The sequence below is a fragment of the Pararge aegeria genome, chromosome 15, assembly GCF_905163445.1.
Source record: "Pararge aegeria chromosome 15, ilParAegt1.1, whole genome shotgun sequence".
Taxonomy (NCBI): Eukaryota; Metazoa; Arthropoda; class Insecta; order Lepidoptera; family Nymphalidae; genus Pararge; species Pararge aegeria.
Window position 1 is genome coordinate 6,859,161 of NC_053194.1, and position 14,596 is coordinate 6,873,756.

The window sequence follows — 14,596 nt, forward strand, 5'->3', positions numbered from 1 at the left end:
TTGTTTGTTTCAAACATTCAAACAAACAAACTCTCTAGGTTTATGAAATGTTCATGATTGTTGAATGTTTTGAAGTTTTTCACAAACTTTTACAAAAAGTAGAAAATTTTCTCTCGAAAATTGTTTTTATCAAAAAAAAAAAAATAACAAAAACAAAAAAAATATGTATAAAATGCGCAATGGAGGTGTTACCGCTTTAAACGATCTCCTCCAGCAACTCTTTAACTTTTTAATAACTAGTGATCAAATAAATTGCACACACTTTACAAAATAATTATCTTAATATATATAAATCTCCTGTCACGATGTTTGTCCGCGATGGACTCCTAAACTACTTAACCGATTTTAAATTAAATTGGCACACCGTGAGCGGTCTGGTCCAACTTAAGAGATAGGATAGCTTAGATCTTTAATTATAGTATATATATATACTACTATACTCATTTAAGGCTTAGCGATACTGAATACTTTAAAAACGAAATCTTACGCAGACGAAGTCGCGGGCAACAGCTAGTACATTATATATATAGGATATTGTGCTAGATAAAAAAAGTTCTTTTAAGCGATTTTCAAACATATATAAATTAATTATCATACACCATCGCACGACTGGCATGAATGTGCAACCTGTTACCATTATAGCCCGCAAAACCTCTAAACTTTGCTACCAAGAAAGTTGAATCGCTCTTTTAAACATGATGGAGTTTGATAACAATACAAAATAGAGAACAGAAGTAAAAGAGCGTACACGTTTCTACGTGATCCCATTGGTAGCAATTTTAACTATGAGTGCAATTGAGACACATCATCAAACTTTCGTAGACCAAAGAAGAACCGTATCTAAAAATAGTACAATACATTCTGCAGCCTCTCCAGCTTGTTAAGCATGTTATCTAAGTAATAAATTGTTCTTACGCACTTCTCATCAATTTATACCATAAAATAAAATAAGAAAAAAAGAAAAAGCGACACCTTAGTCCAAGTGATACCTTGGACAATCTATATGCGATACAATAAAATTCATTAAATTAAACTTAAAAATTTATAGTACTGCTGCGCTTCTATTATCTTAAATTTATGTTAATATATTCTAGTATTTCGTGTAAAATGATATAATATTCATGCAGAGATATATTTTCTTTATAAAAGATTAATTTTTAACAGCGCATCGAATTGTACCCCACGGCGCTTTAAGAAGGGTGTTTATAGTTTGACCGTTTTGTCAAACTTTATGTGCTATTTAAACATATTTGTTGTTGCAATGCTTAAACGGATGAACTGATTGGAATACAGTTTTGTGCATTACATTCCTGGATGGCATATACCTTCTATGCCGAATTTGATGCAATATTATAGCGATTATTTTATTTAAAAATGAACTGTTTAATTTAGTCAAACCAGCTATCAACACTTTTAATATAAATAGAAGGATAAAATTTAAAATTTACTGCACATAGATTAGTAACTAATTATTACTTTTTCTTTTAGCGGACACTCTATACAAATGCAGTATCAAGAATGAGAATGGATGCTTCTTATCTTTATTCCAAAGCATCGTTTATTACGCATCTGAAAATGGTATTCCCGAATTGAACGTACCACTCCTAAATCCATTGACACTGAACGATACCTCAGTAGATATTCTCGACACATTCACTGCTTCTGTTAACGGTGGCAAAATTGATGGTGTCAAGGACTGCGTTTATAGCCAATTTCTGTAAGTATTAAATCGTTTCTTGCATTTTAAACAATGAATGAGATCTCTTTTTGTTAGAAGGCCTTTTAAGCAAAACAGCTGGTTGAAAAATGTGGATATTTTACAATGACCAGAGATTATTTTTCGAGCCTAGCACATAGTAGTATTGTTTTAATTATTTTAATGCGTAAATTTCAATATGCCACACATAATGCCAAACAAAACACACATTGCTATCTAGCCCCAAAGTAAGCATAGCTTGTGTTATGGGTACTAAGATGAATGATGAATATTTTAATGAATAATACACCCAAACAACACCCAGACACTGGAAAACATTCATGTTCATCACACAAATATTATCCAGTTGTAGGAATCGAACCCACGGCCGTAGAGTCACAGAGCAGGGTCGCTAGGTCGCGCCAATGTCGCATTACATCTGGTTATTTACGTGACTGACATATCACTAGACCAACATTGAAAGAGTTGTGTTACATTCTACGCAAAATGTTGTGGAACTTATTTTTATCATCATAAATTCAAACGCATTAGCAAAATGTTTTCAAAGGTTTAAGCTGAACCCCTAAAATGCCCCTAATTTGATAACATAATCAAAATCGAGTACCGAATATCTATACCCAATTTATATCCTCGGAGTATAAACAATAAAAACATTGGACATTCTTCGTCATCATTTCCGTGACGTCATATCAGATTTTAAACGTATTAATTTGTATTATTTCAGATTTGATTTAGAAAATCGTATTACAACACAGGAAATCACTTGTGACTTAACAATTGAAGGAGCTGTCAAATTAACAGGTGAAAGTCCAGCGGCACAGTCTGTGCTCGGAGTCTCATCTATGAATGCTGATGGAAATGGAAAACTGAAACTTGGTAAGAATATTTTTGAATTTAAATCCCAATGGATTTTTTTTTGGGTACTTGGGTTTTACTACAATCGCTTTAAACAGTGCTATTATAATATTGTTGACGCATTGTTAATCCATAGCTATGATGTAAAGGTAACCAAACTGTCATAACACTGTTTAAAGCTACGGTATAAAGACACTGATCTTAATTAAATATGAATATTCAAACAATATTTGAATAGGTACCTTTAATCTTTATGTTTTACATTTGGTATTGTATTTAGGTTTTCAAATCTCAATTCATATAATTAAGATTTATTAGGCATCCAGTGCAGTTCATAAATTACTTAAGAGCAGGAGAATACAAGATTGTATCAACAGTTTCATCACTATTCTATAATATTACACTGCTGGGATAAAGAAGTTTCCCCACTGGAGGGGTCTGGGCAGACGTATTGGTCATCGCAGTAGATGGTAGTTAGCCGCTGGCACTCGTTCTCCGTTTTACTTCTTTCCTGAGTCGCCTCGTCCGACTCTCGCGGGAAAAGTAGGGCAACTGTATTCTGATCTGCCGTCACCACATGGCGCTTCGACGGCTTATTTTACCTAACTAAAAATAAAGTTTAGGTAAAGTGAAATATAATAAAAAAAAAATTATATATATATATATATATATATATTTTTTTATAATATATATATATATATATATATATGAAATTATTACTTTTCACACCTTTTGGTACTTTTATATAATTCTTCCTTTATGTACACTAAAGAAAGACTCTCACATTACATTGGATCTTAGATTTTAGTTGTTCATGTTTATTAGTTACATAATTTTTGATTTTGATTAAATAATAGTAGGCATTTTTAATTTTTTTTTAATTCTTTTGATTGTGGTTTTATTTTTATTATTTACATCTTACTTAGATTTTGATGATTTTGTTTTTTATGATGTCTTTCAGGGGTTAATAAGCTTGTGTTAATGTAAAAAATATCATTTGTTTGTTTATATATTATATTCTATGTTATTGTCCTTTTTTATGATTATTTTTTTATTGTTTAGTTGCGAGGATTCAGTGACGACGAAGATAAGGGCTGAAAACCAGTGCTGCGCTTTTTAGTATGCAGCTATACTGAGCCAGCTCCTTTGTCACACAATTATTTTTATACTTTAACAAATTTATGACACAAATGTAACATTTTACACAACTGTGTGACAATAAAGACGATTTTTCAAAAGAAGAAGTATAATAGTATGAATTAATGTAATTTTATTTATTTCAGATAGATTGACTTTAAGATTTGAAGGCCCATTTCAAGTATTGAAGTACAACGATGGTGAAATTTACTTGGTTCTGGACGACAAGAACGTGAAATTCCAATACAATTTGCCAAATGCATTCTTTTCATCTGATAGGCTCATTATTGGAAACACAGACTACAGTACGTACCTGAGCTTATGTGTTAAATAAGAAAACCGGTCGATCTTAGTTCCCTTCCCAGACAATACATTACCATTTATACACAAAATAATATTTCGTAGGAGGTTCTTTGATGTTTCTCCTAATTCTCCTTGTTTTGTAACCCGCCCTGTATTTAGACAAACGAAACAAACAACAAAATAAAAAATCAATCTAGCCATTTTATGAATCATCCCGTGTCATGCACGTCAAATCTTATTATATTTATATAATAAAAAAAGAACAGAATATAAAATATAAAATAGATATAGGGTAGTTTAGAGGTTGAAAAAGAGCAATCTGCTGAGTTTTCTTGCCGGCTCTTCTAGATGAAATCTGCCTTCTGAACCGTTGGTAGAGTCACTACAAACAGACTGACTTGACGTTTCAAAAGTGCTTATAAACTGGGCCTACTTGGAACAAATGAATTTTGAATTTAGCTGCATCTAGACAACCGTCTTGATGGAATACAATTATTGGGAATAACACACTTTACGGAAAAAAAAGGCTAGACTGAACTGGTTTCGTTGACACGTTGGCAGCTTTTCACTTGCCAGTACGTCCCAAAAAGTGGCAGCAGCTGCCGAATCTGCTCAAATAAGCATTTGAGCAGATTCGGCGCCGAAAATACTCCGTTATTTGTAATGAATACGTTTTTGCGGCGCTTGCGTTTGAGACTCTGGGGCCATGATCTTCGGACACGAAAAATTTTATTAACATAGTGTCACAAAAATTGGTCCTAACCCAAGAGCTGACGCTTATTTTGGTAAAAAATTATACTATTTTAAGCAGCTTCCGTACAATAAGTGGTATGTTATGCATCATTATCCTCTAACTCCAGCTCCCTCACGGCACGAGATGGGTTTCATCTCAGAATTATTATAAGGGCTTAGGTAGCAGTCCACAGCTGGCCAAGTAAGTGCTCTTGAGAACATTCTGAAGAACTGAAAGCATGCAAGTTTCTTCCCTCACGGTGTTTTCCTTCACTGTTAAAGCAAGTAATATTTTATATAAAAAAAGTTTATTTTTCAGGTAAAGAAGCAGTTGATTATTTAAATAAGCACTATAGGGAACTCATGAAGGACATCGGCGATTTATTCGTGGGCACAGGTAAGGTTATCTACTTAAACGTGGCAAATCAGTTCTTCCGGTCTCTACCCGCGAAATACTACATCATTGAAAACTTGTCTCCGTATGTTCAAAATTGAATAAGTTACTTTAGTAGGCTGTGTTTATATATATTATTTTAATTAATAAAGAATATACACACATCCATATATTTTGTTTTTATTTTATTCTAAGATGGTTTGACGACCTCCCTGGCCTTATAAGCGATTTAAAACGCGGCATTTTTTTTTTAATTTTCTATGGTCTGGTCTGGCGGGCAGCTTTGATCTTGGCCACAGTAACCACAAAACCGATTCCAATTAGGCGTTTGGGCCAACAACTGCCATAGCCCGCCACCATCATATACGGCATCCACCAGCGGGTAAGACAACCCGAAACTAAGGAATTTAAAAAAATCTTTACCAAATAAACTTACAAAAAATTGTGATAAAATCTTTCTGGAGCCTTTTTAAATCAATTAACACGAAAATTATAAGGTTCAATTTTATATGGTTTAAAATACTATATTCGATATTTTCACACAGATTTATCATATTGCTAGTTGCTGCCCATCCAGCGGGAACTGTTTTATTCTATCTTCCCTGGCAAAAATAACCGGGGTGCAAGCTATATCTATACAACATCATTTTGTCGAGATCGGTTTTGCTGTTAATTCATACATAGGTCACAGTTTTTTAAATCTCTCATAAGCCCCAAGATCGTCTTATCATCACGCACCCACTCTTGGACATAGGTCTTTTGAAGGGAGTCCCAAATGCCTCGGTCTTTTACCGCTTGGGTACAGCGTCTCCCTGCGACGCGTTTCAAGTCAACGCTGCTTTTACCGGTGCGACGTCGTTATTCCAGCACAATGGGACTCCAAAGTCTATCGGTTCTGTGAGCTATGTTACCGAGTAACGGCAATGGGCATTGCCAAGGGAACTTACAGAGATAAATCTGGTTCTTCTACGGATCTTCTCATCCCTGATTAGATCTCGTATAAATACCTACTCCAAGTATAGCTCTCTGTGAGAGCCATAAAGATCCATCAACCGCAAATAGACTTTGAGTCTACTTATGAGACCCATAGGCATCGACCACGTTTCTGAGAAATCACTGGCCACACGCACTGTTCCAAGACTTTGGTCTTCAGGCACTAAGGTATTGCTCCCAAAGATTTTTTTCTCAAATCCTATGTTGGTCTCTATATGTGTGCCAAATTAGGTCAAGATCATTCGATCAGTGGTTTAACTGAATATTAGTGACAAAATAACATATTATATAACCAACAAACAGAAATCTTTTGCTTTTATGATAATGTTAGTCCCTGTGGTTAGTATGGATGCTATGAGTTACACACTTAAACGAATGCTACGTAATTAAATGGACGATGCAACTTTGACGTGAAGTTGCTTTGCGAATAATATATTTTTATTGTTATTACTACAAACTCACTTTCGTATGATTAATAAAGTATTTTTGTAGGAATTAAAAGTAGTCTGTGTTCCTAAAATAAGTTCCAAGACCTATTTTATAGATTTAGCTTTTTTGTACGATTTAACAGCTCAATCCACTTCATCTCGCATCCTATTAATATACATACAAATATGGGGTATCTGAAAATGTGTCCGTTTGTTTATTTGTGTGTTGTTACCTATATTTGGCACATATATAGCTTGTATCCTGGAGATAGACATAGGATATATTTTATCCCTAAAAAGTATCAGGGTTCCTAGGGGACTTGAAAGGATTTCTCACCTATGCACGGTTTTTATTTCTTAACCAAATTAAGCTACTCGTATGTTCTGCGTAGAGATCTTTTCCATCCTGGAGACGGCGTAGAATAATACTTTTTACCCAGGGAAATGTGAAGGTCCCTGCGGGATTGTCAAAATAAAAAACAGACGTAGTCAACAGCTAGTTGTTCAGTAAAAAAAAGTTTATATCACACACTATAGCTTGAAGATGTAAGCCCAACGAACAAGAAAAAAATGTTATCGTAAAGCAACGCCACTTTAAAGTTACATCGTCCATTGATTTACGAAATAATATTCTTTCAACGGTCGATTTACATTGTAATAAAAATATACAATGAATTATTGGTATTTTATTTTTATGATTCTTGCTTATGCATATTTCTTTTGAACTGGTTCTGCCATTCATATTCAAAAAAAATTCTGTAGCATTTTTATCGTCAGGTTTTTACCTTAAATATAAAATAATTTGTGTCGTTATTGCATGCAGTGTTATGATTTCAAACAAAATTCGCAAATACCTGGGATCTGTATATTATAAGTATTAATGTATATAATTCATAAAAATATTCATCTGTCATCTATACATTGGGGCTAGGTGATGAGAGCATTGTCGTAGTATATTTATTTTATCAGTATGAAGACCAAATTTGATTTATAGGTCTTCAAAAGATAGATTTCTCCACCAAAATCCAAAAACAACGGTACTGCTGCAAACTGAATGATACTGCTACCATAGATGTACTCCTAAATATCAAAGTTACTTGATTTTTTAAAAGCGAATGTTTTCTTTTCCATAAACGAAATCATTTCATGATTATAATGCCTGTCAGTGTTTTTTAAATCCACTACAACCACTTGGCTGTAACTTCTGTTGTACATTTCTAAGTAATAATGCAGTCTAAGATAATAGCGGGCTAACCTGTTAGGGATGTAAGGCAGTTATAGAGTAGTTGACAGATGCGATCAGGGACTGAAAATCGAGCCAGTACTTAAAACGGAAGCAAAGAACCTTCTCTTTAAAAATTTTTACCCAGTTTCCTTTATTCAATATTTTGACCACACGGACGTGCCCGCAGTAATTTACCATGAAGATGGTTAGAGTTTTATATCTCATATATTATTTTTCTTAAAGGTATTTTTTGTCGGTATAATGCAGTGAGCTTACAAAATATTAAATCATATAACTCTTTATCATGTAATAACTAAAGTTAATATTTCATACGCAATTTTGAAGATAATTGTGATGTAAAATAAAATGTTCACATTATAAAATAAAATTTAAAAACTTGAATTTTAAAATTTTTGTTTATGCTTGTTATTATTATGTCTGTTTCATTTAAAGTTATAAAATCGGGAAAAAGCTATGGAGCGAATACATTCTATTTTAAAATTAATTTAGTGACTTAAAGTTCAAAATCTTAAATCAACTTTGGCGGTAGGTACATCCTGATATACCTGCATGCCTGGGAATTCTCGGTAATACTTTTAAAGGCGTGTAAAGTCCGCCGATGGCCAGCATGATGGACTACGGCACAAACCCTTCTCATTTTGACACCCGTACTCTGTAGTGAACAGCTAATGGGTTATTATTTATCATTCACTGTTGATTATTAGTTAGAGCTTTTTGTTACAAAACTTCTCTGAAGAAGTACTGCGGCCATGCTTACTTCTCCATCATTGCATCATTCTGGCTTAACGTGGTTGCCAATGAAATTACGGACACCTGAGATTTATGCCTGAGGCTCATGACAAACGCCTCAAGATGATTTCTTGTATACCCTACGAATTTCTATGTTTAATGACGATGGTTTTCCACCAAGCGTCAATGAGCCATCTGCTCCATAGTAGCCATAGTAACTATAAAAAGGCTTAAGTAGGTTACGTAGGTACAAGGCTACGTGTGCTAAGCGGGCATATTTATATTGTTTTTGGCATTTTAAAATTTAAGACAGATGAATTACTGCCTAGCATAATTAGTTATAAATAAAAACTTATTTACAAACAAAGATATTACTATACATGCACTGTTAAACACTAACACTTTATTACCCTTCCGTAATATTTGTAACGAATTCCGGAGCGTAGAATTATTATTGTTCATCGCATTTTAGAGTTCCGTAGTTGAAGGGTGAACGCCTATAACTAAGCCTTCGCTGTCTGTGATTGGTGTCTGTAAATAAAATAGTTGAAATTAAGCGAGGGCCAAAAATTTTTGTTTCATTTGTTTTCTGCTCACTGTTAATAATGTTTATACTATGTGTTTATCTTGTGCATTGGTACGGAACCTTTTTGGGTACAAGTCCAACTCGCACTCAGGCGTTTTTTTATAATTATCAACATATTGTAGTAAAGTATTTTTATCTCAGGGATTTAATTGAGTTTAGGTTTAATTAGACAGACCGGTTGTATGGATGTTAACTACATTATGTGATGCCTGATTTTTTTTGCCCTTTTAACCTACTTATATAAGGATATCTTGGTTAGTTCAATTATTCTGTACGGAGCAGCTGTAACAGACGGTTTCAAAATGATATCAAAGTGGACAATTGCGTTAACATGCGCGCTAGTTGCATTTTGCGAATCAGCTTTTGGTAAGTGTTAAAAATATACAAATAAATAATAAATGTTAAAACATATCCCAAAATAACAAATTTAGGTGTAAAATTAACAATAAATTCAAAAAAATAAATTCATCTCTATGTCTCGTGCCACAGAAAACCTAAATTCGCAGTGTTATTTTTAGCAAAAATACATTCATTAGATAACAATAAATTAAAAAAAAGAAACAATTTATTTACCTTTATACATTTATATTAAAAGATCCGCGTAGATTAATATTGTGACGCTAAATTACACAGACGTTTGCTTTTTAGTAGCACTTTAGGTAATTTCTAGAAACTTTACTTAACAGTTTTTTTTGCGCCATTCCAAAAGTAAATGTAAGACACTAATTAGAATGGTCACTTAATAGTTTTTTTTTTGCCGATCAATGGTTTATAAAGTTATACAACGTACCCGAATTACGTAATCCTTTGAAGGATGCATAAGTATATTTCACAAGGAAAAAATAGGAAAAATATTAATTCAAAAAAAGCATATTTTTATTTTTCTTAAGTTACAGGAGTCACTTGATTTTAATTTTGCATATGATGGTAGTGCTGTATTTGATTTATTTCAGTAAAAACTATGACAGTGGTTTACTCAAAAATTTGTAGGTTTTCGCTTTCACAGATAAGTCTTAGACAGTACTTAATGTACCTGTAAAGCCTGTGAAGTGAGATTTTTGTTTTCATTTACACGCTGTATATGCTGGTCCGGAAGCAGCTATATCGCACTGAGCAAAAATATTGCTGAATATTAATTTCTGTCACCATCATACTAAAACACTTAAAAAATTTACGTATACACCTAGTGGCAAAACATAAAATGTTCTCATATCGATACCTATCACCCAACAGTGCTGATCTCCATACATGTTTTAATCACGCTTTAGCTTTTTCTTCAAAAATAAAAGTATAATAGTTATAATAGTTATAAAATATGTATAGTCATAAAATGAAAATGTTAAACAATCAAATAATTAAAACAATTTTTTCAGTGGAATCATTACAAAAATGTAAAATGGATGACACAGTTTGTTATAAAGATCTTATGAAGAATATTCTTCAGGATATAGACCAAACTGGCATTGCAGAATATAATATACCACCAATTGACCCATTTTCTTTAAGTGAATTTAAAGTATCAATTCTAGATATGTTGTCTATTACTGTAGTAGAAGGAGAAGTACGAGGAATTAAAGATTGTGTGTTTGAAAATATTATGTAAGTATTCTATAAAAATATCTATATGCCTGAATTCGAATAATTTATGTGGTCGTAAAAATCTTCCCTCCATTTCATCATTATGGGATTAGCGCTTCCGGATTTGATCCCCGGCAGATGATTTCATAATTTAATTAATTCCTGAATTTCCTCTGGTCTGGTCTAGTGGGAGGCTTCGGCAGTGGCTGTCACACTACCAACAACGACAAGTCGCCAAGCAATTTAGCGTGACGGCACGGCGACGTTTCATATAAGTGCCATATACTCCTAACAGATTATCTACCATCTTAAACTGCATCATAACCTACCACTAGTGTTGTATTGGATTTAAAAAAAAAATCATAACAAACCTACTAACACTGCCGCGCCCAGGCTTTCTCGTAGAGCATATACCCCGAACCTGCTCCAAAATAGATTGGTGGATTAATGAATTAAATAAAGATTATGATTCTACCTTACCCCGTTATCAATATATTTTTATAATCCGTCAGATCTGAACATGAGAAGGGGCATCTTGTTTTGGAATTGGTTTGTAATCTAGTCATGAAAGTGAAAGTCAAATTGGGAGAAATAAGCCCACTTCTCCAGAATAGTCTTGGAAGCAAAGCACTCGAAGGCGGTGGTAATGCCAAAATTAAACTAGGTGAGTTATAACTTATCCGGCAGGTAATAATTCAAAAGTCAAAATTAAGGTATATGTAGGAATCACTTTGAAAATTGTTTGTGGAAGTTGTTACTAGCCTGAAGATCATTCGCCACTTCTCCCTATTTGCAAATAGTCTGGTACAAAAATAATATGATGGAAACAAAACAATCGTTCAAAAAATAAATTACTGAATTTTAAACTACGATTCCATGTTTCAAAATAAAAATCATTTGAAATTCGAATTCATAGCCAAGCATAAATTAAAAACGTTTTAAAAGGCCAGTAGTCATTCCTAAAGAAGAGCAACTTTAAAGCTATCATTATAATCAATCATATTTGCAATTTACTATTTTTATAATAAAGTAACTATGCGCTGCATTCAATATTAAATTTAAAAGCGGAATTGGTGCATAGGCTTAATATAAAGTTATTGAAAATTTCATGAAAATCATAGTGATGGAGTACGAGGAAAATAAAATTTATTGCAACCATAATAATAAGTATCGTACCTTAACAATGGTGTTGTATAAGTATATATAATAATGAATAAAATAACCTTGGCTAAGAATATATTCTTACATCTTTTAGACTACCAATTTTATTTCGTGTGAAATTAATGATTGAAAACCCAATAAATAGGTGACTTAATAAATATTGCAGGATTGATTTACGATTTGATTTCAATATAAGAGCCCGGGATTGGAGCATAATAAAATTAGCTCCGCTATAAAAAATTTGATAACTATTCAAAATCGCTAAAACCACGATTCTAATTTACAGATAATATGCACTTGAAATTGGAATATTTTTATGATACCATTAAAAAGCAAGATGGTGACGTATACTTCAAATGTAAGCCAGAAAAATCAATTCATGACTACAAAATTGTTGATGCAACAATGGTTGTTGATAAAATGGTGTTAGGAAAACAAGACGCGAGTAAGTATTAATATTTATTAGTACTAGAGATTTTTGTGGACGCTCGTCCGGGGAAATACGCTCGTTCGCTGCCACCATGATTATTTCTGCAGCCAAGCAGTGATGTTGCAATGCCAAACGTCATTTTTTGAGGATTAAATATGATAACATTGAATATCAATTTAACTATTAATTATTATGATGCCTAGATTATAGTCTGCATAGGAGAATACGTTAATCTGTCTGTAAATGTCATTATCACTGACATCTTATGATAATCGTTACCATCCAGTATTAATGCAGCATAGTTGGACAAGAGTTGCTATTCTTATATAAAGGAGGCCAGTGTCCACAATCTTAATTAAGCTTATGTTATTGATGATTATAAATTACAGCTATTGAAATGTTTTCAGCTAAACAGATAAACGATTTCATGGGGAAAAACGTGCAGTTTTTGTTCAATACATTTTCAAAAGATTTCTTCAATGTGGCTATGGGACATTTATCTAAGGTAGTAGACAATTTCTTCGAAAACACTCCTGTCAAGCATTTCATTAGCACAGATTTATCAACATACGTGAAGAACGTATAAATATAACTTACAACATGTGATTTCGTTTATTTATCTTGTCACTATTTATTTATTATAAATATTGTATAAAAATATAACACATCAAATACTTAAACATTGTTTTATTAGTAATGGCTTACACTAAGTTGTTTCATTAAAGAATATCTGTTGAAGTTCAGGATTGTTGGGTTAAAAAATAAAGGTACATGTCTCAGATTGAGAGAATGAAGAAAAAATTAATTTAATCGTATTACAAATACGATTAATCGGTATCGATTTGTCGGTAGAAACTAGTCACGTCCTACGCCTGCTGCACGAAAATTTCAAATTAATAAACACTGACCTATTAAAAGTTGCCTCTGTCTTAAATCTTAAAAAAAAAAACAAAATAAACTAGAGTTCTATGCTCCAGGTGCTCTCAAATCAACAAACAATAATTGAGTCAGTGCACGCGGGTTAAGCAGCTCAAAAGCACGTTTTCTTCTGGCTTTCTTTACTTAAACCATTATTTCAGACTGTAATTATTACTACTGAAAAAGAATAAAGTCTATGTTACGTTTCTTTTTATTCCACTTCAAGATGGCCTTTTACTGTAATCTCAACTGTTGGTGAGCAATGATGCAGTCTAAGGTGGTAACGGCCTAACTTGTTAGGGTATATAAGTTTTATTAAACCTGTACCCCTAGTCGGCGTCAGTGAGAAAATGCGAAAATAATAAATTCCCAAATTGCCTCTGTTGGGGCTCGAACCCGGAACCTCCAACTTAAAACCACATCGTGGGATTGAGTATACGCTTTTATAATATGATTCCTGAGTTGATTTTGGACCTACCAATACATAAGTTTAAAGAATATGTTAAGACATATTTTTCAGCGAGGTAACTACACAATTGATGAATTTCTTAATGACAAGGTTGCTTGCAAGCATCCCGCTCCGCTTTCATCTCTCACAAGATAGAAAAATAAAAGTTAAAATGTAAAATGTAAATTGTTGATGTTGGAAAAGAGAAACTGCTGAGTTTCTTGCCGGCCTCTTCTCGGTAGAATCTGCCTTCCGAATCTGTGGTAGAGTCACTACAAACAGACAAAGTTGACGTTTCAAAAGTGCTTATATTAGGCCAACTTGAAATAAATGAATTTTGAACTTGAATTTGAATCGTTTACCGCTGAGCCAGAGAAGTAGTCTGGATAAAGTAGTTTTTTAATGTTATCCGAGCTAAGCGGTATAGTAGTTAGTTTACCAATGAATGGCACATATTTTTACCCCACCTAACTTTAGGTTTTGTTAACAAAATCATGTATTGACAACAAAACAATAAAAGGAATGCAAAAATCTTTATTAGTCTCCAACTATCCAATCCTTTGGTCCTTCTTAAGGTTTTCACGAGGACTTCATTTGTTCAATTTGTTCTCCTGACAAAGTATAGATTCTCTTAAGTATTGACGATTCTGTGAATAAATAGTGTTGTTGCATATCATTAATTACACAATAAGTTTTAGATACCAAAATAAAAACTGTAGCCTATAAATTAAAAAACAAAAAAAGGTTAACAATACCTATATCTCAAGTATTCAGTATCTCAATGTCAAGATGATCATTAATTAAGCCTGATAAAGTGAGGTGAGTTTTTAAATCTCGACTTTTGCCTAATTAGTTTCAACTGACCATCTTACTGTGAATGTGAAAAAGACTTTTGATACCAAATTGTTTTTATTTTGGCAATTGAGTTAATTAATGTACCA

General features: G+C 33.0%; 2 protein-coding genes across 2 annotated transcripts; both read left to right on the forward strand.

Annotated features, from left to right (window-relative positions):
- The first annotated feature begins 172 nt into the window (after positions 1-172).
- Positions 173-5,239, forward strand: LOC120630134. Its single transcript, XM_039899284.1, has 5 exons — positions 173-239; positions 1,489-1,717; positions 2,442-2,593; positions 3,856-4,014; positions 5,064-5,239. Exons 1-5 carry the CDS (start codon positions 173-175, stop codon positions 5,237-5,239), a joined length of 783 nt encoding a protein of 260 aa, XP_039755218.1.
- Positions 5,240-9,403: 4,164 nt separating this feature from the next.
- LOC120629892 lies at positions 9,404-12,947 on the forward strand. The gene is made up of 5 exons (XM_039898968.1): positions 9,404-9,486; positions 10,494-10,719; positions 11,211-11,362; positions 12,146-12,304; positions 12,697-12,947. Exons 1-5 carry the CDS (start codon positions 9,423-9,425, stop codon positions 12,873-12,875), a joined length of 780 nt encoding a protein of 259 aa, XP_039754902.1. The 5' UTR covers positions 9,404-9,422; the 3' UTR covers positions 12,876-12,947.
- Positions 12,948-14,596: the final 1,649 nt, after the last annotated feature.